The following is a 26,840-nucleotide window of genomic DNA, read 5'->3' as shown; positions in this document are numbered from 1 at the left end:
GGACTGATTCCTCTGGATCTCAGGCTCTTTATCCTGAACTTCAACACCTTTCTAGAACGATCTCCAGACCGTCTCAAACTGACGGAAAAAAGTGGGTTGGTGGGGGCGCAAGAGAAAGCACATCGGTATTTTTGTCCCCAGCTCTTGAGCATAGCGCTATAGGAATGGGTGATGTATGGACCTAATTTTAGAGACCAACATAAACCACATTGGATGACATCCGATCACAAATATAAGTAGGTATATGTTAGGCACTTCACTCAGATATAGGGCCATCGAGCCTCAATATAGTTCACGCGGGCGTGCTTTGAATATGTCATCTGGACTCCTAAGTCACAGCCTGATGCCAGAGATCTCCCTGGCGTTAATGAATATCTGCTCCCCGATGAATGCAGCTGTTATGACCCGCTCCGACATTTCCTTCAAATTAAAGGCATTGATGTCATATAATTCCCCTCCTGGTACATATGGAAGTAGCATGACAGCGCTGAACATAATTGTCTTGCTACGAAACTGGCGCACCTCTGTTGAGTTGCGAAAACGGAGGTTGAGCAGCTATGCGTGAGTCAGTTCATTCCATCTTTGTGAACGGCTAATTTCCAGACCTGTGTGAGAAACTAGAGGGGTGACTACCAGCCGGCGTGGTTGATCCGTTTTTCTAAATTAAGTGGTGAGGCGAGAAGGATACTATCAGCATATTTTCTAACAAGTAAGCATGTTGCGTACATAATTTGATTTAGCCTCGGTGTAAGCTCTGTAAGGCAAACTAAGCGTTCCCAAACCATTGTTCAGTTCTTCTGTGCAGATGTGGCATGGTTTTGTACATCAAATTTGCGTAGCTGACTGAAGACATTTGGTGTGTTCCTGAACTCTTCATTTGTCACAATGGAATGTTGTGTGGAACTTTACATTGAAAAGGAGTTTGATCACACATTGCTGCCAACCTAACGCATTGCATCCCTGGACATTTTGTGCAAAAGCCAACTTTATTTTCAGTTAATTAAAGCAAGCCTTCAAAGGAGATCTATTGTGTAATGTTGCATATAGCATCTTTACAAATGTAGAAAATGATGAGTAAGAGTGCTGATTGAACTTAGCAAAACTGTTTGTCAGCAGGTGGAGTAAAAAGCTTTTTACCCCATTCATGTATCTGTGATAATTAGGTAATATTTACTGACTTCTGCATAATAACTGTGATCCATTAATTGTTGCATATCATCAGCTATTTCCACCCCTCCCCCAGTCATGCACCAGTTATGTGAAGCAAGACATGTTTCCCTCCCTTACACTGTTCAAACATTTTTCAGAATTTTTTTAGCATGATCTAGCTGCATTGCAGCACAACATAAGCTATTCAGAACATTTTCACCCTTGTTATGCTTTGTTGATACCCTTTCATAATGCTTTCCATCCCCCCATACACAATATCATTTATGGAAGGATTCATGTTAGTTTAAAGCTTACTGAGTGCAGTGGTTGGAATATGTTTTTAGTTTTGGAAGCATGATTCTTCTACAATTAGTTAATAATCACATTATCCAGCTCTAATGATACTAAGTGTAGCCATCAGCTGAGTGGTCCTTTCTTTATTTGTAACAAAGCCTGCAGCATGAGCCACCTTGGCCAGACCAGACCCATTCTGATCAGCTTGTTTTCTAGATGCTCATCTTCACCACCATGGATGACAGGTGGATGCATCTCATATCAGCAAGGAACACAATTCTTTAAAAGGTGTGCTCTATTCATTGCTGGTGTGCCAAACAATGCTGTCATTTCCAAATGATCACTTGTTTTGGGATGCTGTAAGCATTGAAATCAGGTCTCATGAACTGTGCATATGAGGAGATGTAATCAACTGCATGGTGTAGGAAAATATACCAATGGAGCTAATGTGCCAGCGAAACTCACAATGAGGTATCTCTCTGGTCTTGAGTATGGCAACAATTAATGGGAAGCCCATGTTGAATGCAAGTTGTTATGGCCTAAATGGGGGTATATTGTGCTATGAGGGATTCTGACCTGAAAACCACTGACCCCTGCAGCTCTGGGCATGGCACCAATATCCATCCAAACTATTCATATCACTCTTGCTACTTTGATCTCAATTTCCAAACTTGCTTCTCTTTGCAAATTCATTGCTATCCTTAATTGAAATTACTGGGTGGACTGGGCTCATATCCGAGTTTTCTTGCAATATTATCTGTGGAATAGTGCATAAATGCTTTTCAGTGGACCTTTGCATAATATGTTTCAATCAATAGTGCCTCTCAATGGATTACTTATTTGTATTATTTTATTTTTAAGAACCCAAACTTATTTTTATTGCTGGCCAGTGGAGTTGGGCTGCATTAACTTAGTCCTTGGCACCATCTGCGTGGTAAGAATTTACACCATTCACATCTCAACTTGCATTGCATCTGACAACCAAGCAAGTTATCTTATTAGCTGGTAGTGATGGCAATACGTCATGAGGACCAAATGACAACATATGAGTACCAAATCAACAAGCCTCATACATGGTGGTAACATTCAAGGTATTGTTATATGTCCTTTTTATTTATTCCACTTAGCACTCATGTGTACTTTATACTTCAACCTTTCCCTTGTCACACAAGGAGGTTGAATGAATGAGGATGCTTGTTTTGGAAATTTGCATAAGCTTGGTCATGACTAAGCAGCCAGTTTAGCTTTGCACTTATCAATAACTGTTGAAATTTGCTTTGTGGTCCACTAGCTGAACCATGTGAATGTCCATAGTTACCATGCATATCCACATGCATGCCTTTTCATAAATTTGATGACTACTCAAGATATGAATATGTGAAATTTCCGAGCTGGCATGTAACTACATGCCTGCTTGCAACATATCAAACATCTTTGAAGATGAAAAAACAATGTGATGTCCATCTGTGAAGGCTGGAACCTTACTAAGCCAGGTTGATGAAACTGAAAATAATTGTGCGGCCATGAAGTTCAGGTGCTCCTGCCTGGTGGCTTCAAAGCAAGCTCCCCAAGATAATGAGCATTGGTGACTGACAAAGCTTCCTGTTCCAGCCGCTGTCTACACGCCCGTGATGGCGTCGATGGAGGTGGACACGATGGACGAAGAGGTGGCGGCCGGCTCGTCCAAGGGCGACAAGAAGCGCTTCGAGGTGAAGAAGTGGAACGCCGTCGCGCTGTGGGCCTGGGACATCGTGGTCGACAACTGCGCCATCTGCCGCAACCACATCATGGACCACTGCATCGAGTGCCAGGCCAACCAAGCCTCGGCCACCAGCGAGGAGTGCACGGTGGCGTGGGGCGTGTGCAACCACGCCTTCCACTTCCACTGCATCTCGCGCTGGCTCAAGACGCGCCAGGTGTGCCCGCTCGACAACAGGGAGTGGGAGTTCCAGAAGTACGGCCACTAGGCGGCGCGCGGCTCGCGCCGGCAGGGGCCGCGGCGGCCGCGGTGGCCGCGCTCTCCGGCGTGCCGCGGTCGCCAGGCGGCTCCGAGTCGGACGCGCTCGACGACGGCTCGAAGTCGGACGCGGTCGGCTCGGACATGTGCCCGCTGACATGGACTTAACCGCGGATGGACGGCCCGGCGCGGGCGCGGGGAATCGCGTGTGGTTTGCTATTGGGCCGCCGAGTGTGGTGTAGTGCCGATGCGAGGAAAAGGTCGCGAGCGTCGCATTTTGTTCAGTTTTCCCGCCGGACCTTTGACAGGAATTGCGTACTCTGGATCGTGAGCGTTTCCTCAGTTTCCGCGGAGTCCCGGACGAAACCTCAAATCATCATTGTTTTAATGTTTGCCATCACGAATGTTCCTGTGCGTTGCTAGTTGCTACATGTAATTAATAAAGCTGTGAAATTGTATGTTTGGTCAGCGTTTTCGCCAGCAATAACCGTAGCTTTTCTGCCACGTATGCATAACAAAAACTGGAATGTCGGGCACTGCCGGGATTGACAATGCTGCCCGAGATCTTTATCGTGATTAAGGCGAGCCCTGAGTAATGTAAAAGTCCGGCGGTGAACATCCCCTACAGAGCGGAAGATCAATGTCATCACCGACAATAGGCCTCATCCCAGTAAAGAAGACAAGTCAGACATGCAGGTCAGTTGTCAGCTTCAGACACATCAATCAAATACCTTGCCATTAATGAGAAGAGCCTTGAAATGCTGTTTTTTCTCGAAATTACGAATTTGAAATTCGTCTCCTGACAATCGACCACCAACATACCAGGAGCTGGCGTTACACGATGTTATCACCCGTGCCAGGGCGTACGCTCTGAAAGCTGTGTTCTATCAATGCAGCCAATGCTTGCTTGGTAACGTCGCTTAATTAGCACCGGGCACATGCAAGGCTGATTGCTGTCGTAATGTGAACTCCCAGCTGATAAAGCAGGTACGTTATGCCGCTAATATAGTCATGCAGCCTTGGATGTGCTCAGCCAGATGTCGTGCAATTATTCAGATAAACACGACTGCTTGGGCGGAGAGCACCCATTGAATTCCAGCGGGAGGACATGCCATCGCCGGGGGAGGTTAAGATCTTGCCAATAAGTTAAGCGCCCGCTGCGAGAAAGAAGCTGCTGTCACGACGGAGGGAGGGTCCCCTGCCCTGCACCATACGCATGCGATGTGTAGGGCCGTGACAGGGCCGTAGGATTCGGACTGGAAACTTCGATTAGATATGATTGAAATTTGCATTCTTTCACGGGATTTGTCCTGGCAGGCCCCTCAAATATCATCGAAACATGCCGTATCACTGTGTGGATCTAATGAGGGCTAGTTGGCCTACACTCGTTATCTTCTCATGTGGTACACAATACTAATATATATATACATATATATATATATATATATATATATATATATATATACACATATACATATATCTCTCTCCCTCTCCCTCTCACGTTCTCTCACCCTCTGAGAAGGTTTGAGACCATATATATATATATATATATATATATATATATATATATATATATATATATATGTATGTACATGTGTGTATGTATATATGAGTGTGTATATACATGGTGTGGGTGGATGTGTATACAATCTTCGATGCAGACGCAGGGCGCTCCCTGCCTTTCGCTCCCGGCATCCCGTGCTCTACGCTCTCAGACGCCGGCTCTGGCTACCAGACAAAGGGACCGGCGGGCACTCGTGCCGACCCTGCCAAGGCCGCCCGGTGTGCCCCTCTCTTCCGCTTTCTCTGCCTCTCCCGAGCTCTGCCCCGGCCGCACATTACTTGAAAAGCGGGTGGCATGCTGCACGCCAGGCGTGTTCCCATTTTAGCTCCGAGCAAGGTGAAATGAACCGCGGCAAATGAAGCCCTTGCGGTCTCCGTGTGTTGTGTTCGAGGGCAGTCGTAATGTTGGCCGCATGAGAGTAAATTGTAAAGCGATATCGTCTGCTTTGCCTTATTGTCAGCCTTTCATATTGCCCAGACATGTGATTAAAATAAGTCCAGACCAGGGCCTAAATTGAAAGCCGGTCTCCACAGGGTCGAGCCTTTCTAAAGGCGCTATGTGTACGCTGGAAATGCGTGCTCTAGAGCTTGCTGTCTTGCAAGATGGGAATTATGTCATTCCACGGGCGATAATCTTGTTTGCTGACGTCTTGATGCCATTGTGCAATGACATCCTATCCCTAGAGCTGCAAACTCGTTTAGTCATTAACCAAACAGGCCCAACGAACCTTCCGGACCGGTTCCACAGATTATATTTTCCTCATTTCTAAAGTGCGTTTAAAGGATTCTGACTCTAGGGTTACCTCACTTGAAACGTTCAATCACCACGACCAGACACAGCTAGATGTTTACTGGGCCCAAGGAATGGGGCCGCCTAAGCGTTAGTTACCTAAACGCGTAGATGGGTGCAGCTGCGGGATATCCCCCGGTTCCTAATTTGTTTTTGGCATTGGTTTAATATTTACGCTTCAATATTTTCACGAAGTTTTTCCTTTAGCACGTGCAGCATAAAAGTTCAGGATGATGGAAGGGTCCCCGGATTTCGATGATGCATTGGTAGACCATAGCTGTGTGGCTCTTTAAACTGAAGCAAATAATGTGAGGATGGGACTTGTTGAGCTAAAATCTGTCTATTCAATTAAGAAATGTTGCATGCTTTCCACCGAACTAAAACTGCAGAACGTTTCGCTAAATGTAGTTAATTTGAGGACAACAAATGAGCATCCAACGATAACTCACTAAATATGCTCCGAAACGTCCATAGATGAGACTTTCATCGCTCAGTGTTTTAGCTGTACACCCACTCCTTAACGCAATCAAACCTGTCGTCGGCACGATTATTCCTTAATTACCTTCGTCGTTTACCAAGCCCCGCTTCCATCGCAGTCTCGTCATGCCAGGTCGGGAACCTAATGTGAAGATTGGCCCGTTCTTCAAGGCACATAAGGAATCTCATTAGCATTCATTCAGTTTGTTCCGGCAAACCTGTGAAAAGGAATTGTAAATTGTCATTTACAAGGCAGCTTGCACAGGGCTCTGAGATGAAAGCTTATAAGAGCACACTCGGCATAGCACACATGTTCCACCAGTTTGCAGTTACTGCACGATATTGTACGGATTTCTTGCTTGATTCTCCGGGAAATCCATGCTTATCATTAAGTGACACCTGTCCTGACACATCTCCCCATCTCATTGTCCTCGACAGGATCCTTGCCAGGCCTGTGCTGACATGCGGCCCAGAGCTCCAGATCTCTGCCGTGGGTTTCACCAATCGCCGTTGGAGCTCGCAACTCCCAGTCACCAGTGGTGACAGGTCCCGCGGGCCTCCGGTCACCTGTGGTGACAGGTCCCACGTGTTCCTACTACCGCGGGTGACAGATCCCGCAGGGCCCCGGTCACCTGTGATGACAGGTCCCACGTGTTCCTACCATTGCCGGTGACACATCCCGCAGGGCCCCGGTCACCTGTGGTGACAGGTCCCACGTGTTCCCACCATCGCCGGCGACAGATCCCGCAGGGCCCCGGTCACCTGTGGTGACAGGTCCCGCGCACCCCGGCTGGGGCGCCGAGCGGCGCGACGGCGCATCGCGGCGACCCGACCCGGAGGTCAGCGGCGACCGGCGCGCCCTTGGCTGCCGACCGACCGGCTGTGAAAGTGGTCGGACCGGGCAGGGGCGCCCCGCCAGACCTCACACCAGCCGTGCCCGGACCGCACGCGCCAGGTGGCCGCGCGCGGAACGCCACCCCGCACCCCCAGACCCGCTCCCGAGCGTCGAGTGACGGTGGTGTGACGCCGGAAGCTTCGCAGCGAGCCGGGTCCATAGGGGCTCTCGCACCGCGTTGGTGACACCCAGTGACCGTCGGTGATCGGCGGGTAATCCAGGCGTGACCTAAAGCTGGACAGTGAGGCGCTCTTCAGGGAGACTGCCTTGAGGTTGGCTCGAGCCTCCGATCTCCTTTTCTGGTGTGCTAACTGACCCCTGGTCAGTCGCTCGCCAGGGAAGGCCGAAAGCGGCGAGGCAGGACAGTGCTGTGACCGAAGTCGAGTCGCGATGGGAGCTGGCACGGTGGTGTGCGTTCGCGGCTGTGCTGTGGCTTTGGTAATGCTGGCCGTGGCTGTGACTGGAGTCAGTTTTCCCGGAGTCAGGAACAAGTCCTTCCGCAGCAATTCAGGTTAGACGTCATAAACATTCTGTGCCGTGCTCAGTGTATTCCTGGGGTCATGCTGGATACTCGGCAACAAGGGAGCAGCTACAGCTTACAAAAACGGGCTCGTGTGCATTGATTCAGAACCAGTGGGGAACATTTGAGATCAAAAGTGCGTTGGGACGCGTGAGATGAAGATGGCTTTTTAGCTCATCACATTACTGCATAATTTAGATACATGTGTCATAATGGAGACTATCGCTAGAATTTCAATGCGTTGGTTTGAGAAGACATGCGTTTTAAGGCGTTTTGCTGAAGACTTAATAAAAATAACATTTAAATGGACGTTCTCACCTTTTTAGAAGCGTGCTGAGTGATAGACATACTCCGGTGACGCGAGCTGTATTATCTAACTGTTTTTACCCCTAAAATACCAAATCATATGCACACTGATTGCATCAAATGTGACAATATTGATTGCTTGCGTAGTACTTGAATTCAAGGGTAAAATGAATCAGGGAACTATAGAAAGGTCACGCGTATTTATGAGCAAATCCCAAAATGAGCGCGCCATGGTTTTTGAAGCGAACTGGTACCACAGTCCTCTGAATTATTCGTAAAATGGATGGGTTGCGGCTTATCAGGGAAGCGAAACCAGTCAAGGATGGTCAAGTTTAGAAAACGTTGAAAACTTAATGGGATCTAGCGAACGTGATGCTCCAATGCCATTGGATGCAGTATTAAAGAGACTGCTCCACATTTGAAGATATTGACGCAGGCATCACGCATGCTGGAAAAGGCTGACTTGCCACCACTGGTATGCTTCTAAGAGCAAAAGACTGCCTTAAGTATCAAAACTTCACTTTTCAGCAGATGTCTTCCTGAATACGTAATGGTTTGATTACATCATGAAACGTTTTTAGGGCGTCAGAGTCAAAGCCAGACTGACTGCGTCAAGGCTCCCACAGAAGCGGACAGCATGACTCGGTTGTGATACTTCTACGTGTTGTAAGGTGGCGCTGGTGGTTAATTCGTGTAAATCATTCGTTCCAATGTGATATGCATGTGTTTAATTCCTTTCTTGTGGTGTGCATGTATATTTTCCGTGATGAAATCTCCCTTCCTTGCATTTGCACTCTCGTTCATGGTGCTATTCTTAGGTTAACCGACCCTCAGGCCGATATCCGTCATAAGCAGCAGTTGCCTTTCAGTTTGTGTTATTTTGCACGGAACGCTGTTCGTGATTGAGCATCCACTCTTTTATCCGCTTTTTTGTTTTGGCTTGCATCCTCCCAACGCCTCGCTCGTGCGGGGCCGGCTGCACGCGCCAGCAACGAACGGCCGTCGGGCTCCTGATAGGGACCCCCTCTGAGCGCCGGCGCTCGCCCTGCAGCGGGTTACTGCGTGCGCTTAGTCTCAGCCGTTGGGACCCCAGGTGCATGTAGCTCTGCTCCCCGTTAGCCATTCTCCTTCATTCCATGGTCCTGAAATGGTCGCCATTGAACGAAAGAAATTTAATCCAAATAACCAGGCGTGATCGAGACGTAGCACTGTTTGCTCGATCCCATTAACCCAAAGTTAGCCATAAGTTAGCCAATTACGCTATACCGTTGGGACACTTGGTGTTGAACCACTGCAAACATGAAAGTTTCTCTGGCCACATTTTATTTGTCCAAGAGCCAATGAGGTGGGGTGCTTGCGTAGCGTTCCTATGACGTCATGTTTTGGTGGGTTTCGAACAGGGAGCGCGAAAGAACTGCACAAGTTCGCATGCGTCAAGCTCAGACACAAGATATTTTGAGCTCTAAAAATTTAGCCTGGCTGTGAGCTGCAGGGAACAAATTTGCAAAATAGTTATCTCGATCTAAAACCCCGTACAACTGTGGACAATGCCATCAGCTAATCCGTTTCAGTTATTATCTTCAGCACAATGATTATCAGGTTACTAATACGACCAACTTGCGTAAATTTAAAATATGTATTTTTGAGACCATCCTTCGCGTCTTGAGGCTCTCAAATGCAGTAAAGTAAAATAAAACAAGCTGTGCGTCCTCCGAATATCTACGTGTAGTCTACATGTTACAATTCATGCAGTGCAGGTAATATTGGCCGGACCGAGGTCACTAGCGTGCTATATTTAACCAGTAATTGTTTTCGTTTGAAGGCTGCATCGGTATCATTCCACTTAACACGCCCGAGCAGACAAATTACCAAATTTATATTCACTACCCATGTCGTTGAGTTGTGCCACTGTCTCGTAAACCAACACATAATTTGACCAGCTATCGACAATTGGCTCGCGGCAGTCACTAGAGATCAGTGGGCTTTTAGCGTCGACTGATTTAGTTACGGCTGTTAGCGCGAGAGGGCGGGGCTGACGACGTGGTTATGCATTGCGCCGTATCAATAAGCCGTCCATTGAAGATCACTTGCCGATAACACATGCCCGGGGAAGTGGCGATGCTTATCACACAGCACGCAAACGCAACGTCAGCTCCGCCGAGGCCGGTCCGCGATGGACGAGTCCATTCGTACTCGCATCAGGCGCCGCTCGAAGCACCTGAAAGCCCGTTAGCATCCGTCGAGGTCGGGCCGCGGTAGACGAGTCCACTTGGACTCCAGTAGACGAGTCCATTCGTACTCGCATCAAACACCGCCCGAAGCGCCTCGAATTATTGACGTGCAGCCGCCGGTATCGGCGAGTCGCCTGCACGAAATTCGACCAGCGCTGGTGCGGAGCGGCCCATTCTCGGGATATTGCACAGGCGATGTTTATCGGTGATTACTGTGCAGCTTCATCAGGCCGCTGTTTACGCCGCCAGGCGGAGTTCGAGAGGGCACGGCGCTGCTCGGTGATCTGACGCAGCTAGGTCATTTGTCAGTGTCCCCCGGCACCGGTAGGGCTGAGGTCAGGGAACGTTCGTCCCAAATACAAAACAGGACTATGGAGTACGGCCGGCTGGCGGCCCCAGCCGGCATTCTGACCCCGATCGAGCTATGCGCCGCTGGGGGCGATTTGGAAGCACTGTGGACTGCCCAAAGTTTGGTATTTGACCTATGGCGCGATATCATGATGCCGAGTGCAACTGCTCAGAGACAATCAACGTTGCTGCCCGTGTTTGCCTTGCTCTAACGTGCGCACCAAGCAGTGTTAGTCCCACCAAAATGCGCACACCAAACGACGTGATCAAACGACCTGACGGCCGTTAACCGTCCCGCAATGTGAACATCTTACTGCGCGTTGGCTAAAACATCCAGATTGTGAACACACGGTTGGAGATTTTCTGAAAGATGAATGTCTTTTCAGAACAATAACTGTTGAAACATTGGGGGACGTTTCCCGTCTTCTTTCGACCACAGAGAAGAGCTTTGTAATGCCAATACATGTAACGAATGCACCCAGCAACAAGTGTTGCCAACATCACCACCACCATCAGACATACATCACTGCAGCACTGGGTGGGCCATCATAAGTTTTCACGTCCGTCGGTCATTTCTAACCCCCCATCGCCTCTTTGTTTCCATTTGTGAGCATTCTAAGTTGATGAGCAAACATCCCCGTCATGAGGTGTCAGGCGATTACTTCAAACGAATGCACGCGCGATGCCTCGAACAGCTGCGTCACGATCAGCATGCGCACTCTAACGGACCAATGAGAGACCGTGGGGCGTGACCCAGCCGCTGCAAACGATATCAATGTTGCCCAACTGACCTTGAGCATGTGGCAGCAATGGGCCGTAGAGAAAGAATCAAGGCCACACCACACACGAGTCCCTGACCTGCATGATCTCTTGCAAATTCGTGTCAGGTAATTACGTCGCTTAATAGCCCAGTCGGTTGGTGACAGCTAGGAGCATACGCACTGAGCGTTCGAAACTTTTCCATAACGAGGGAGTTACGCGTGTTAACTGCGATTCGTGCATGGGAGCAAGACCCATATTTCGAGAACTGTTCTTCTATAAAAGAACGCCAAAGGCATTGATATCGACTTACCGTGCTGACCTAACCTAGTCCTGCAGTTCCGAAGACAAGCGGACCATGGTCCCTTTCCAGGCGACGCCGGGCGCCGGCGAAGGATAGGTGGGAGAAAACGCGACCCAACACCCCCAACGTCGAAACCGGTTTACGCTTTCACCAGGGCCTCGTAGATAAGGTCCTAATACACTGGGAAGGCACGCCTATCTAGGCGTGGCGCTCCTGGTGCTCGGAGCCATTGGGCTGCACGGCATAACTCGAAGGTGGTTTTAACAAGAGGATGCGGCTGGCGTACAGTCGCCAGTTTATGCCAGCCGAGTTTCGTCCTTCGCGAGCCGGGGGCGACGATAAGCGTATAGCGCGGCGATACCGCTCCGCCTCCACTGATTTACATATGCTGCAGCATTTGGAAGCATCGTTCCTGGCTCAGACGTATTGAGGAGAGATCGCATTGCGAATGCACGCGAGCTGGCCTGAGCATCAGGGACGAGGGAGCAATGTCTAGCGACGTCATGAACAAGAATTTGTGACAACCCACAGCCGCCAAGAATTATGCCCATGGAAACCATGTTCAAGTGGTTTCCAATCTAGTGGTGGCTGGCACTTTTACAGACCGGGCGTCAACTCTTTAACATCATCTTCTTTTGGCAAATACAGTGTGGGTGAAATTAACGCATGTAACGACATTCAAAACGTAAGAAAGACATAAGAACTATCCACACTTGTTACAATCCCGGATAATTGCAATTGAAATCTGCTGAATCTCCTAAACTGAAATTCTTACATAAATCTTCGACAAATCTCAAGCCTGGTGTTTTTATACCACTCTAGATATATTTGACCATAACGTCAGTGCATATTTACTGAATATTCCCTGATGTTTCAGTGTGCGACAGCTGCGTGGATGAAAAAGGATCATCTGCCTTGGACCGATGGAAAATGCCGGTCCAAACCCTAGGAAGGAAGCAATACTACCTTGGGATCTTCTTCAAGGTGAGGCAATACTTTGAACGTTAACAGTTGTCTAGGGAAATCCTCCTGAGCTGTTATTTGCTTCTCCTGACCTTAATTTGCAATTAACTCGCAATGCTGTACACCAGTGACGCCACTTTCCACTCTTCGCCCCAGGCCTAGTATTCAAAATCTGAATTTGTGAGAGGGGCGGAGAATCAGGAGCGCAGAAAATGTCACCCCTGTTGTCCGCTATGATAATTAAGGTGTCCTATGTGGTACACAGTGAATACGTTGTCTTGACTGTAACCCATCATCAGCCGGCTAGGATGCTTCGTTCTTCTTTCCAGCAATCATCAGTGTCGTACGTTATCATGACATAACAGCCATGATAGGTAAAGCAAAGTATTTGAGTGCATGCGAATTTTAGAATGTTGAGATAAACAATATAGGAGAGAGTATAGAGGAATTAACAATATATCATGTACTTTCGATTTAATGGGACAAGTGGTACACAACACTTTTTTAGCAATTTGGTAACACAACCTAAAAAAATTAACCATCTGGACGACACAACTCTTAAAGTTCAATTCGGATTTGTATTTTGCCAATGTTGGCAGAGTGAGCTGGCATGGGGCACGTATGGCCACATCGACTCTCCTGCGTACAGCAAAAATCCATGTCCCTGGATAATAACGTTAACTGATTACTTGCAGTATCAAGTTTTGGCGGCTGACATACGTATATTGCAAAGCGTACTACATCGGTAATATACAGAACGTTACTGACACTGGTAGTGGCTTCTGACATTCCTTCAACCAAGATTCGTGACAGGTACCAAGTACAAAGCATGACATAACTAAACTTATTCCTTGGCGTGAAAATTGTCCTGGCAACAAAATTGTCTGACGGAAAACTAAACCAGGTGACGGTCCTGACAGACGCACGACGCATTTCAGCCGGTATGTTTGACTGCCGAGCGGTGGTGACATGACCTTCCTCCAGCAAGCCAACCTACACCCCTCAATCAGTCGTCTCCCATACTCAGAACGTTGGTTTGTCACCCCTCTGGATTGGAACGTCAGCCAGCGGACCTTTCGTGCTCGCTTCCATCGCGTTCATAGCTGCCGCAAGCAGTCCGCAGAGAGCGCTCTCCGGAAGGATAGGCACGAAGCCAAAATTCTCCCGGGTTTGGGGGTCAGATGTTAAATTTCATCCAAAATCCTGCAAATTTGGACCAAAGCACTATGAAGCTGCCCACTATCTAGTGTAAACGTCTTGGCCCAGGGTGGAGGAAGAGGCCCAGCCCCTTTGCCTGCCCCCTTAGCTATGTCTCTGATCTATAGACATAATATGCATGCGTAGAAATAAAACTGCACACTGCAAGTTCAAACTGGCGAGCTACGAGTTCAAAAGGCATTGTCCGCATGTTTTCTTTTTGCTAAGACCAGCGCAGGGTATTGCGCGATGTCGTAATAACGACCAGCGCCAGAGACTGGGGTGAACCAGCAGCCAGCACCGAGAACTCCCTTCGTGACCCCGACAGGCGCTGGCACAGACTGGTGACCCTCGCGCCTGGTGTGCTGCTTCTCCGGCGTGGTGTGGTCCGACATGAGAAACCAAAGCGCGGCAGCAGCAGACACGGTATCAGCGCGCCCGCCACCACGCTGAAGCCTTATACGTGCCGACCAGTGGCGGTCATGTTTGTTTGGGAAGGAGCGTCATTAGCGGCTCTCCGCTGGACTCCGAGCGTCACCAGCGCCGCGTCAGATAAGGTCGACCAGCCACGGATGCGCCGCTAACTCCTGAGCTCCCAGCTGGTAGGTGGCACGGCCGGGAGCCTGTGGCAGCCGCCCGTCGCCCGGATACGCACCCAAAAGAGAGACCTGCAGCCTGCCACAGCCAACACCAGCCACGAACACACCGCCACCGTTGCGCCGTCATTGCTAGAAACCTGTTGTATTTTGCGGATAAGGCGTGGCGCTGTCTACATCTGAAGCGAGAAGATTTTATGATGCTTTAAGAAGACGCCATAAGGTGATGCAACCCACACTAGCTGATTCCACCATGGGCGACCACTTACAAGTTTGAGCTCATTTGTAGACCAAAAAAAAAAAACATTTTCCACACCTGACCACACCCTCGCAGTTTGAGTCACTTGCGTGGCGCACATAAGCACACAGTTCGACAATGGCATATACAACATACTGTGGCACAAAGGTAGCATCGCTTTCATAGCCATGGTCACGATTAAGAGTCCGCACTGGTTAATGAGTAGTTCAGCGATGCTCTTGGGCAAAGTTGTTAGCTTCACTAATATGAATGCTAAAAACCAGGACAGCGTGGCGACAACAATACGAGATTCCCCTGCACAGATGTCATTCCGACGAGACACCGATCACAGCGCTGCAGCGCCCAGGCTCACTGCATCTCGACCGCGCCGCACTGGCGCTGCTCCACATCCTGGATGGTCTCCGCCAGCCGCCTGCGGACCGTCTCGGGCAGCAGGAACGTCACCAGGCCGGCCGAGGCGGCGCACACGGCGAACGCGCAGCTCGGGGCGGCCCAGTGGACCGCGCCGAGCAGGTACACCATGTACGGCGCCGCCACGGAGCCGATCCGAGCACACATGGACGACGTGCCGACGCCCATGGTGCGCACCGATGTCGGGAACAGCTCGGCCGAGTAGACGTAGAGGATGCTGAAGGCGGCCGCTATAGCCAGCTTGCCGGCGGTGACCAGCGTCATGCGCGCCCACGCCGGCGACGCTGGGATGCCGAGGGTAGCGGGCAGGGCGGCGGCCACGGCCAGGAAGAGGCAGGCTGTGACCGGGCGCCGGCCGAATCGGTCGATCAGCGGAATCGAGACGACGTAGGTGGGAATCTCCAGTGCGGCTGATACGGTCAGACTGACGTACATATTGCTGCTGAGGTCGGCCATGTCGAAGGTGATGCCGTAGAAGAGCATACTGACCACCAGCCAGGCCCAGCAGCTGGAGAGGGTGATAACGCGCAGGCGAGGCGTGGCCAGCAGCACCAGCGGACCTCGCGAGTAGCACGGCCCCACGCAGCAGCCGCGCCGCGCCGACCCCGCCTCGCGCGGCCGACCCTCTGACCGGTAGCTGACTGCGGTCACCTGCTGGAGCTCCTTGTCTCGCACGGCGCTTACCATGCGTCTCACCTCCTGGTCGTCGGGCAGGGATCTCTTGTTCACGCGGGCCATCTTCTGCAGAATGACGACAGCTTCGTCCACTCTGCCCTGGATGAGGAGCCAACGCGGTGACTCGTCTAACACCCAAGGGTAGACTAGCAAAAGCAGAGCGGGAGCAGTGATAACTAGCTGAAGCTTCCACCACGTTCTGCAGTGGAACGCTACCAGCGCCAGGATCATGTTTCCGATGCATGTAGGAATCTGGAAGAGCATTCCCAGCCTGCCTCGCAGATGCGGCGGGAACATTTCCATGAAGAGCACGAAACTGACTGTGAAAAGACAGCTGATAAACACAGCCGTCAGGCACCGCAGACTGATAAAGGCGACGTAGGAGGTCGCGAAGGCGACGGACGTGCTGAAGACGATGAAGAACACGGACGACACCACGAGCATCCTTTTTCTACCAAACTGGTCACTGAGAATGCCACTGCCAAACACCCCGACCAGGATGCCCAGCATGAAAACGGCCTGGTCGGTGGCGCGCAGTGCCCGTCTGTGACAGACCAGGTTCCACTCGGTGACGATCGTGGACGGGTACTCCGACCGGTCATACGTCCACCGCTCACACCACTGCGTCGCGTTCGTCACCACCACGCCATCCTCCGTGTAGATGACCTCGAACCGCACACACCGGTCGTATTTTTTGGCGCCGCTGGAGTCGGTGGTGGACGGTATGAACTTGTGTTCGGGTAGGTCGCCGCTAGATGTCCGGTTCCGGATGTCACTTGGCAGCTCGCACCAATGCGGGGGAGTGACGCCGAAATATATGTTCGCCATCATTTGGAAAGGCGACAGGACCGATATGATCGCAATCCAAAAATACAGCCAGGCGTGCCACCGGCCAAAGCCACCAACCAGGCGTAAAATGTCCTCAAATGTTTGCGCATGGTCGAAACCACCTGGCGTAGCATTGCTGTCACCGCCACCGGTACACTGGTGAGACAAAGTCCTCATATTTCGCCACGGCCGCCGCAAACCACTGCTGGACCCTGACTGGACCGCTGTCTGGTCAGGCCGGGGCTGCCCGTCTGTTTATTATTCCACGTCGTCGACAAGTGTGCGGCCTAATCTGCGCTGGGTGCGGTCAAAGTTAACGCAGCTGCCGAGGGAAGACGCACATACTTAAACGCACACAGCGTAGCGCTTATGCTTCTTGCGACAGTGGAGCGCAAGCGGATTAGTCATCATGTGCGGCGAGCAGTAAGGAAGGATCACTTTTGAGCTAGGATGAGAGTGAAAAATTCCAGTGCAAAAAGAACGTACAGGAGTGAAAAATTATATTAACAAAAGCTGAAACTTGTAAGTCGTGAGAGATAGTTCTGCAAACAGAGGCATACGTTTCAAGTTGGCATTGACGCAATACCATAAACATTACAAAAAAGTATTTGTTTTGCACATGTTAGGTCATTACACTGAAACAGAATACATTTAAAAAAGTAATTCATAACAGTGTGATGAGCACCAATACTACGTAGCATCAATGTCTTGATGCTATACTTTGCAGTTCACCTCCATAGGATTTCAAACGACGAAGCAAAAGAGTTCAACAACAATGAATTCAGCATGCAGACAGCATTCAAACAAAAGAAGTATTGACTCCGGCACATCGACATATCACCAAATCAAACAAACGACTGACATACTGTTGGCTTCTGTTAAGATCGGGTCAGGAAATACAAATATACCACTGTTTCTTGAAAAATGCATATGCTGACATATGCACATAGATAAAGTAATCTAACTAAGCCTAAACTAAAGAAGCCTTACCTCATCTCATCCTGCCCAAACTATTTGTATCACAGCAGCATTTGTGAACCGCTGATTCTAACAAAATTCCTACTGTTGCTTACAATCCAAGTAACCAACTTAACCTAACTTGAAGTAGTCCATACTCTGAACATTATCTCAACCTACCCCACATATTTCTTGACAACAGCAGCTGTGATGAAAACATGGAAGAGTTTATTTCCGACTGATTTTCACCTTGTGTTTTGGTTGAGTTCATTTGCGTCAGCTTGACACCAATGAAAGATGACAACACTTCTCTCATAATAAAAATTTGATGTACATTAAAAAGCGAAGGGGTCAATTTGGTTTAAAAAATCAGGTTTTGAAAGCAGGTAAGACTGGCAATTGGGTACCCAACAGGCGAAAATTACTGGCTTTTTAAGAGCAGGTTTCTTTCTACTTCCCCAAACAAAGTCAAGGTCTATTGCATGGTTCGCTGGCAGACAAGGTCAACCAACCCACCCATAAAATGTAAATATGAATAATGCCCATCAGCATATCAATAATACCCACCAAGCGACCTTCCTATGTGAGAAAGCAACCATCGCTGCCCAGCTATTTTTGATATGAGCGCAATGACGCCTACTTGCCCGAAAACATCTGTATCAGAGTACTTCACAACTGGAAAATTATAAGGGACGGTAAACTCGCAGCATATGTGGAAAAAACAACATAGACACCGAAAGTTAGGTAGAATGCAACTATTGCTAGACATATTTTATAGTACAGCCAATCAATCTTGTGAGCTAAACACCCGAAAAGCATAAGCGAAATAGCATTTTATAATAATGGCGAAAAAGCGAAAAGAACATGACAGGTGATGCCTGTCACGACACAACTGCCGTAGCGCTGCGAACTTGCAAGGTAACAAACCCCAACAGCTATACACAAGAGCTAGATATATACTTTATACAAGAGCTATATTATAGAATAATAACAGCGAAAAAACGAAAAGAACATGACAGGTGATGCCTGTTACGCCATAACCGCCGCAACACCGCAAACTCTCAATGTAACAAGCCCCAAGAGCTTTGTTTAAACGGCTAAACTTACCTCGCGCATCGATTTTAAGCAAGGTCACGCATGAGGTGTATAGTCGCCTAGTCAGGTTTTGACTGTCGCATTTCTTGCCAAAAATGCGTGGCAAGTTAGTAAGCACATACAACTCACGAGAAGTGTTTGGTTTCGGTTTACATAATCCCTTGTTTCTAAATAAAAGTTTTGCTCACGTTTTTTTACTGAATACCGTGTATCTATTACCTCGTACAAGGCGCACAATTTCTTTCACTTCCATGACGTTCGAAAAATTCCTGCACGTGCTTCCTGTTCCATGCGTTTTCTCTCCGTCAGAACATGCGCGTGGAATGTCTGTATGTGTATCCTATGTGTATGTGTATCCTAACGCCACTGACAATGCAATGTGATGATAAATGCACAGGATATATTGTAAGCAGTGGCCGAGTAAAGCAGAGGTGTGTTTCCGATTCAAATATCGCCGGACGAGTTCCAGGAATAGAAAATTAGCTTGCGACCACAATGGTCCACGCTGCGCCAGTCACTGTTAACTGCAGCGTTGCTGTCCCGTTACACGACAGTTACATAACGCACGCACGTTACATTCCAGGCCAACTGGTACCGGGCGATGCAGTACTGCCGGTACCACAACATGCACCTGGCCAGCATAGAGAGCGCAGAGGAGAACGACGAGTTGGAGCAGCTCATCAAGGACAACAGTAAGATTCCCCCAGGAGCGCCCTTTTGAAGGGAACTGAGGGGGAGACCTTGACTCTCGGCTGGAACCCTTTCAGGTTACTCGTTTCATGTATTGCCACAGATCCAACATTTGAAGTGTAAATGAATGGAGAATGAGGGAGGGCCGACCCGGAAACGTATACAAAAAGCGACATTCTTGGAGCCTACCACCGCCTGAGCACAAATGTTCAGGCACGTGTCACAGAACATATGTAAGACATATTACATGCTTTATATGCTATGTGGGCGCCCTAGGCCGCTCCACGTCAGTTGGTACGCCTTTAAACCCGATGTGCGGAGAGGGCTCATCAGGCAGAAATTATGCGCTATCTTTGAGATAAGAACTACCAGGCATGACAGGTGACCGGTGATGTAAACTAAGTTTTGTCGAGTACTCACTGACGCTGAAATTGGATGTCAGCAGTTCACCACACACCTCAGTATTGCAAGAGCATGAATTCGTATTCTAGCACCGCGAGACACACCGTGGTCCCAGCAGACATATAGCCAAGGGAACGAGGTAAGTGGACATCCCCGCCTTTTCCCTTAGTGAACATATTTACTCTAGATTGTGGGGATAATAAGACACCCACACACCGCTCCCCGAATTGGTGATATAACTGCTGCTTTCTGCTTAACTATGCTGCTATAACTATAACTGCTTTCTTATGCATGCGAAAGAAAGCAGCTGTGCTTCCTTTTATTGGTGCGTAGCAAATCGTAACGGTTATGGGAGAGACCATGCGTTTCTTTTCCAAATTGACGAATGTCTGACATAAGTACCCACGTTAAGCAGCGCTGGTTTTTTGTGTGCTCGCCCCACCATCTGATCTTTAAATTCCGAGTCAGTGGCAAAATTTACGGCGAAAGCTTTACATGCCGCAATGCTCGACACGGCTCGTGCACCCTCTCTGGAAATACGTGACCGGTTAGCGCGGCCGCTACCGCCGACCGCAGGCTATCCCAGTCAGAGGCAAATAGCTGACGTCTACAGCGGCTCAAACTTACCTCCAGACGGCTAAGGGAATCGCGAAGCAGGCGCTCTTACCAACTGAACTATGGCGGGGGGGGACGAGCTAAGATACATTTTGGGACGGGACTTTACAGTGCAGTTTGACTGTTAATTGTATATATATATATATATATATATATATATATATACAAACAATATGCAGTCGAATGTATACGTATCTGAGTGTATACACACACACACACATATATATATAAATATATATATATATATATATATATATATATATATATATATATATATATATACAAACAATATGCAGTCGAATGTATACGTATCTGAGTGTATACACACACACACACATATATATATATATAAATATATATATATATATATATATATATATATATATATATATATATATATATATATATATATATATATATATGTGTGTGTGTGTGCGTGTGTGTGTGTATGTGTGTGTGTGTGTGTGTGTGTGTGTGTGTGTGTGTGTGTGTGTGTGTGTGTGTGTGTGTGTGTGTGTGTGTGTGTGTGTGTGTGTGTGTGTGTGTGTGTGTGTGTGTGTGTGTGTGTGTGTGTGTGTGTGTGTGTGTGTGTGTGTGTGTGTGTGTGTGGTGTGTGTGTGTGTGTGTGTGTGTGTGTGTGTGTGTGTGTGTGTGTGTGTGTGTGTGTGTGTGTGTGTGTGTGTGTGTGTGTGTGTGTGTGTGTGTGTGTGTGTGTGTGTGTGTGTGTGTGTGTGTGTGTGTGTGTGTGTGTGTGTGTGTGTGTGTGTGTGTGTGTGTGTGTGTGTGTGTGTGTGTGTGTGTGTGTGTGTGTGTGTGTGTGTGTGTGTGTGTGTGTGTGTGTGTGTGTGTGTGTCTACCTTCAGTAGAACATATTTACATATTCGACTGTATACTGTTTATTAGTCACCTGGTTGTGCCACGAAAAGGGGTGTCGAAGGTCGGTATGGGCGCGTTAAGTGCGATGTGCTTAAGAGTAACAGGAACACTGGGTGGTCATCGTCGTCATTGGAGCTTTACCACACGTTTAGCTGGTGAGGCCATGCGGTGCCGCCTGCGTCTCGCCCTCACGGGGAGGGCGGACACTGCAAGGACTTGGGATGATGCTAATCGTTTTTTGAGAACAAATCTGGCCTAGAGCACAGCTTTCAAGCGTCGAGATTTCTCCATATAACTCATGGTTTTTTGATGACGTCACTTATCCGCTATCGTCCGGTACACTGAAGGCCGTTTATTTTCAACATGAGGACTTCCAACTCATAACGTCGAATCACCAACAGTTCCTGGCCTTTCTTGCTGATACCAGGTTCCCACACACGTCAAGGCGTTGACCTGGCCATTTGTGAATGCGACCCCTTTGGTTGCCCCGTCCGGTCCCCCGCTACTCTGTCTTTGACGTACCTGGAGAAAACATCGTGCAAGCTGCGCTTCATGCACAAGTACATCCTATAAGTACATCATAGCAGTGTGCAAGAAAATTGTCCATAGCCTCTAGTCTGTGAGGGTGGCCGCACCATTCTGCATAAAACCGTCTTTTTGCGCCTCGGACCAACTTTGATGATAGAAAAACAACACATTTTCTGTGCTAACACCTCATTCTGATCTTTTCACAAAAATGCGACGCTACCTTTTGTTCTCACTGATGGGAATTTATGCAGCAAAACCAAAATGGCATCGACCAAAACTGGATATTTTTTAATATCACATCTGAAACGCAAGGCAAAGTGACAGAAAGCCGGGAAAAAATCAGGTTTTTGGATGAGGTTAAGTCTATGTTATCGGCTTGGCCCCCTCCCCTACCAATTTTAGAAAATGGCGCTCCTGATACTGAAGACGGTTGTAAAAGCACGTCAAAACTCGTAACGTTTGCGGCCAACTGTTATCGCAGTCACGATCAACCGGTTAATGATGAACGCATTTATCTGAAATTTGATTATCTCATAGTGTTTACATGCAGTTGTGATCTTTTTAAATGCCTTTGCTTTAACTTTAGCCCTGATTTGGCCTTTTCATAGCGCTGACTGAGAGGGGAGGGTTCACTGTGATCCCTGCCACTTCCAGCTAAGAAAGACAGAACCTCTAGTAAACCTCCAGCTAGGAAAGGGTCGATTTCCCTGAAAGTCGCGTAATTTCAGCTTTACGTGCCAATAATTTAAAACTACATCAAGTGGCAATATGAAACTTACACAGGCCTGTTCGTTATCTGAGTTTGAGCACACTGATTTGTAGTTTTATTTGTTTTAGCATATATAGATATGATGAAGATTTTCGTTAATATGACAGTATCGGCCTGCCACGCACAATCGGCGGATTCGTCGGTTGTCAACCGCTGCCCACTCTGGCAGTGGATCGCCGTGCAGTCTTCTTAAAAAACCGTCGCTGTTTGAAAAACTTAACTGCTAGAGACACTTCAAAACACATGCAAGGTATGCTTCAAAGCCTACCAAAAATGTGGGCGCGGTGAAACTGCATGCTCACGATATCCTCATATAACCCTGGGGGATCACATCGACCCCGTCCTATCAGGGCTGGGGTTAATGTGTACAAAATTGCATTGTCTTACAGTACACAAATGTAACTACCGCTTGACATACTAGTACAGCTACCGCTGTGCAAGGCCGAGGCCAAATCTGGCGCCACAACAGCGCTATGTTGTTGCATTCCCTCGACCTTCCCGCAGGTTTCGGTCACGAACATTTCTGGATATCGGGCACGGACCAGGGCGAGGAGGGCCGCTTCTTCTGGATCTCCAGTGGCCGACCCATCACCTTCACCAACTGGAACGCCGGCGAACCCAACAACTTCGAGTACGAGAACGGCGAGCTGGAGCACTGCATGGAGCTCTGGGACCGCGACGGGAAGGGCATGAAGTGGAACGACTCGCCGTGCTCGTTTGAGACCTATTTCGTGTGCCAGGTGAACCCGTGACCCAGCGCCCAACTCCTGACCGCCAGGGTCACGGGGTCGTGGACATCAATGCCTGCCGGCAGATGAATTGGCTTCGTGCAAGGCGGAGTCGTGACGATGGATTTTGCGCAATATTTTGCATCAGGGACCGCATAGTGTGCATCAGTATTGGATAGTCGATCGCCGGATGGCAGCTGGATGATGCAGCTCACGATATGAAATGCCGTTTTTACAAATAGTTATGGGTATAGCTTATGCCACTGCTGTTAGCATCTCACTATTTAGCTTCAGTCGAGCTGATTTCACTGGTGCATCCATCACCTACTACGATGATTGTACCCGACACGTGATGACCGCTTCTTGAAAGAAGTCTTGAGCTTCCCCACTTGCAATATGAAGAGTAGGTCTTGAAAACCATGACGCAATCACTGAAGAATCGCCTCGAATGTCGTCATTGCAATCACTGACGCCAGAACTGGCATTGCCACTTACGTACGCTTGCTTTTCTCGAGCCTTGAGAGGCGGCACGAGCTGAAGAATGTTGGCACTCGGTCTGCTTTGGCAGCCACTTACATGTGGAGTTTGACTCGGAGGAAAAGGTGGCGGCAATTGCTATCCGAAAGATGGCAGCATACCCTAATGGTGATCGCACATGTCAAATGGGGCAACAAAAACAGCAGTCTAAATACCCTCTAACCTAGAATTTTACCACACACCACACAGCTTACAAAGGCATGAGCTGATTGAAGAACCAATATAAACACAATTAATGCTTATCTCACGTCTCAACGAGAGACAAAACAAGAGTACACCTCCGTCACATCGTGCCCCCAGATGAAGATGGTGAATGTCATGTGTATGTATGTTTATGTACAAGTTTGTGAACGAAAGAAGCATTTGAGACATGGTATGATAGACATCGATTTACCATGTAAGTTGGTCAGTGCAGCTGGGAGGAACATTACAAATCCATTAGAGCACTTCCCATGGCCCTATTCTGGTCTTATCCAAATCTATGTAAGGGGCTAAATGCACCTGCGAGAAACATCACGCATACATAAGATCGTTTTTCTTGGCACTTTCTTGTTAGACTTAAGAATAACCGAAAAGTCAGTTCTGTCCACAAATTCCTGTTTGCGCCAGCAGGAGCAATGCTAAGAAGTGCTCTCAATACACTACAAAATAACAGTGTATTGGCATTTCGATAATATGTCTATGTCAAAACCGTAATAATGCAATATTTCAATGTGCATATATTTGAAATCCCAAAGCAATTCGGACCTCATTTCTAAACATTTCTAAGCGAGGCACATTTTTAGCAGATTGCCTTCAGGTCATCAATATGGTGCTCTCTAGAAAGCGTGACTAACTATTTAAAACGTTGTTTGAAAAAACCGAACAGGAAACACAGGTAGGTTTAAAGCCAACGCTCATTCACCTATTACGCCATGAATTCGGGCCAAGACCCGTAACTGGAATATCAACACATTATCATTTGGTACTTTGTTTGCTACCAACAAGTAAGACGCTAGTAGAAGTACTCATGTGGGTTAATTGCCACTAGTGTTGTGTTACATCATGTTTGGCATGCTTTCTTGCTTCTCACACAACGTTTTTGCCACCATCGCCGCTGAATATGATTAATCTATGATGATTTCTCCCAACATAACGTGACTCAGCCATACCTGGCAACCGAGGCAGGTGTATATTTTTTTATTATCACGTGGCGTGCAAACTTAAGCGGTTGCGCCTGCACGTAGGAAACCAAACGTAACCGCGCGCAATGTATACATGTGTGAATTCCGTTGCATGTTTGCTGTATTTTCCTTCATCAAATCAGACAGGTACAAGCGGAACGCGGTATGAGTGAAACAACAACAGCTGGGAATATTTCGGAGAACAACTTGCCAGCGGGCTCTGCACCGTCGCGCGCACCGGGCCACAAATGTAATACGTACGCTCCAGGCGTGCTGCTATCGGATTCAGAGTAGCATACTCACACGGTCGACACATGAGGGCGTAGTGTTTAGCAATCCCTAGTGCAAGCCTCGAAGCGCTTGGCAACTATCTTCAAGCTTTCCAACATCCCTTTACCAGACCGTTTCACCAATGCAGCTGAAGAGAGCCCCATGACCCAAATCTCACACCCTGCCAGTTAGGCGGTGGGTGGGGCCTTGCCGTGGTGGTGCGTGTACCGGCCCCAGCAGGAGCCTCTGCGCAAGTCGGACCCTTCGACGACGTTCCTAGCAAAGCGTTGCGGTCTGTGGAGAAAAGTCGGTCTGCGGTCCAGCTTTGACCGACTGTTTGAAACACTACCTCTGGGACCGTTGTGTTGAACTGAAACATTGTGCGCCATTGAGCCATCGTTTCAAATCATATTTCCATGAGCGACGTGAGGAAGGATGAAAACCGATGGAACGCTGACGTCGGAGGGCTTGTTTCGGGTGGTGAGCCTTGGACCAGACTTTTGCAATATCATTTGACTGAGTCAGATCGTGACATCCGTGTTGTGTGAAAGGTGGCCGCGCTCCTGAATGTACTTGCATGATGGTTCGATGCTGGGTACACATGTGGGAACAATGCTTGTAACAATTAATGTGCTCAATATACGCATAAGGCGACGGCATATTGCGTGATGTTTGTTCACCATCAGAATGTATTTATGTTCCTGTAATATGTTCCCCAATCCCCAGAATTTCCCTCTGACCCCATGCTCACAAGGTGATACGCACTTCTAAAGTCATTTTCTCTCTCCGTTGGGGGACTGTGATGACACCTGCTGCAGCCGGTTGGATAATTCACCCGACGTTACGCTTGATTGTGCACTGATTGGGCGTGCCACGACGACTGGTTTGAGGTACGAAATGTGACGACCCAAATCGTTGTCAATTTCACACGCGTCGCTGTGATAGATTGAGCCACACGGTGCCTCGCGGTGCTGAGAATGGTTGGCAGGGGGCCAGACCCGGAGAGATCTCGCAGCGGCGTGGCGCAACCCCGCCCGGACGTGCGGGTACGCCCCTGAATATCGCGAGCGAACGATGTTTTGGTGATGTTCCCGGTCGGCGTCGGCGTAACGAAGCATCCATGATTAAAGCACACGCGTGTGACCATAAACGGCACGATTGTACATGGGTAACATGTTCCTCTAAAGTGCGATCTCTACACCGAGACAAATGTGTCTAAAACAGCATTGCTTACCCAGTTAATGCAGAAAATCATGCAGATGCAATGCTATGCGATGGAGCTTCAGTTCCCGCACCATAATGCCATATGTCATAAATTCTGAGGACATGCCTCATCGGCGGGCAATATGACAGATGCATATGAATCGGGCCACTCCTCAGGATTCTCTGTAAGCATGCAGCTAAGCCAAGCGTCATGTTTTGGCAGACCGGTTCCCCTCAAAACTCGACCACAGCTGCGGTTGACCTCACCCACATCAATATTGCCCTGACACCCCGCCGACACGCTGAGCGTTGTGTTGGGTGGGGTGCTGAATGTTGCAGCGCGGCTCCCAGCGAGGCATCAACGTCAAACAAACACGACTTCCGCAGCGGCAGGCAGCCGGCTGTCTACACTTGGCCGACGAACGCTGCATCGGGCCCGCATTTAGCCGTGGGCATTAGTCTCTCGCCCGGCCGGGCCAGGGTTT

General features: G+C 48.6%; 2 protein-coding genes across 2 annotated transcripts; both read left to right on the top strand.

The window, feature by feature from the left end:
* Positions 1–543: 543 nt before the first annotated feature.
* Positions 544–3,858, top strand: LOC119105852 (RING-box protein 1A). The gene is made up of 2 exons (XM_037229407.1): positions 544–709; positions 3,055–3,858. Exon 2 carries the CDS (start codon positions 3,075–3,077, stop codon positions 3,408–3,410), a length of 336 nt encoding a protein of 111 aa, XP_037085302.1. The 5' UTR covers positions 544–709; positions 3,055–3,074; the 3' UTR covers positions 3,411–3,858.
* A 3,344-nt stretch (positions 3,859–7,202) lies between these two features.
* LOC119105851 (C-type lectin 37Db) lies at positions 7,203–25,809 on the top strand. The gene is made up of 4 exons (XM_037229406.1): positions 7,203–7,636; positions 12,471–12,577; positions 19,158–19,266; positions 22,959–25,809. The coding sequence occupies exons 1-4, from the start codon at positions 7,516–7,518 to the stop codon at positions 23,204–23,206; spliced, it is 585 nt and encodes a 194-aa protein (XP_037085301.1). The 5' UTR covers positions 7,203–7,515; the 3' UTR covers positions 23,207–25,809.
* Positions 25,810–26,840: the final 1,031 nt, after the last annotated feature.

The sequence above is a fragment of the Pollicipes pollicipes genome, unplaced genomic scaffold (genome assembly GCF_011947565.3).
Source record: "Pollicipes pollicipes isolate AB1234 unplaced genomic scaffold, Ppol_2.1 Scaffold_6138;HRSCAF=7277_pilon_pilon_pilon, whole genome shotgun sequence".
Lineage (NCBI taxonomy): Eukaryota > Metazoa > Arthropoda > Thecostraca > Pollicipedomorpha > Pollicipedidae > Pollicipes > Pollicipes pollicipes.
Note: the sequence above shows the minus strand (reverse complement) of the source record. Positions and strands in the feature narration are given on the sequence as shown.

Bases quoted from the DNA above. Each gene is read 5' to 3' on its own strand.
- LOC119105851 (XM_037229406.1), top strand. From the start codon at position 7,516: ATGGGAGCTGGCACGGTGGTGTGCGTTCGCGGCTGTGCTGTGGCTTTG. The intron at 12,578-19,157 runs GTGAGGCAATAC...GTTACATTCCAG, and splicing joins ACCTTGGGATCTTCTTCAAG to GCCAACTGGTACCGGGCGAT. The intron at 19,267-22,958 runs GTAAGATTCCCC...ACCTTCCCGCAG, and splicing joins GCAGCTCATCAAGGACAACA to GTTTCGGTCACGAACATTTC.
- LOC119105852 (XM_037229407.1), top strand. From the start codon at position 3,075: ATGGCGTCGATGGAGGTGGACACGATGGACGAAGAGGTGGCGGCCGGC.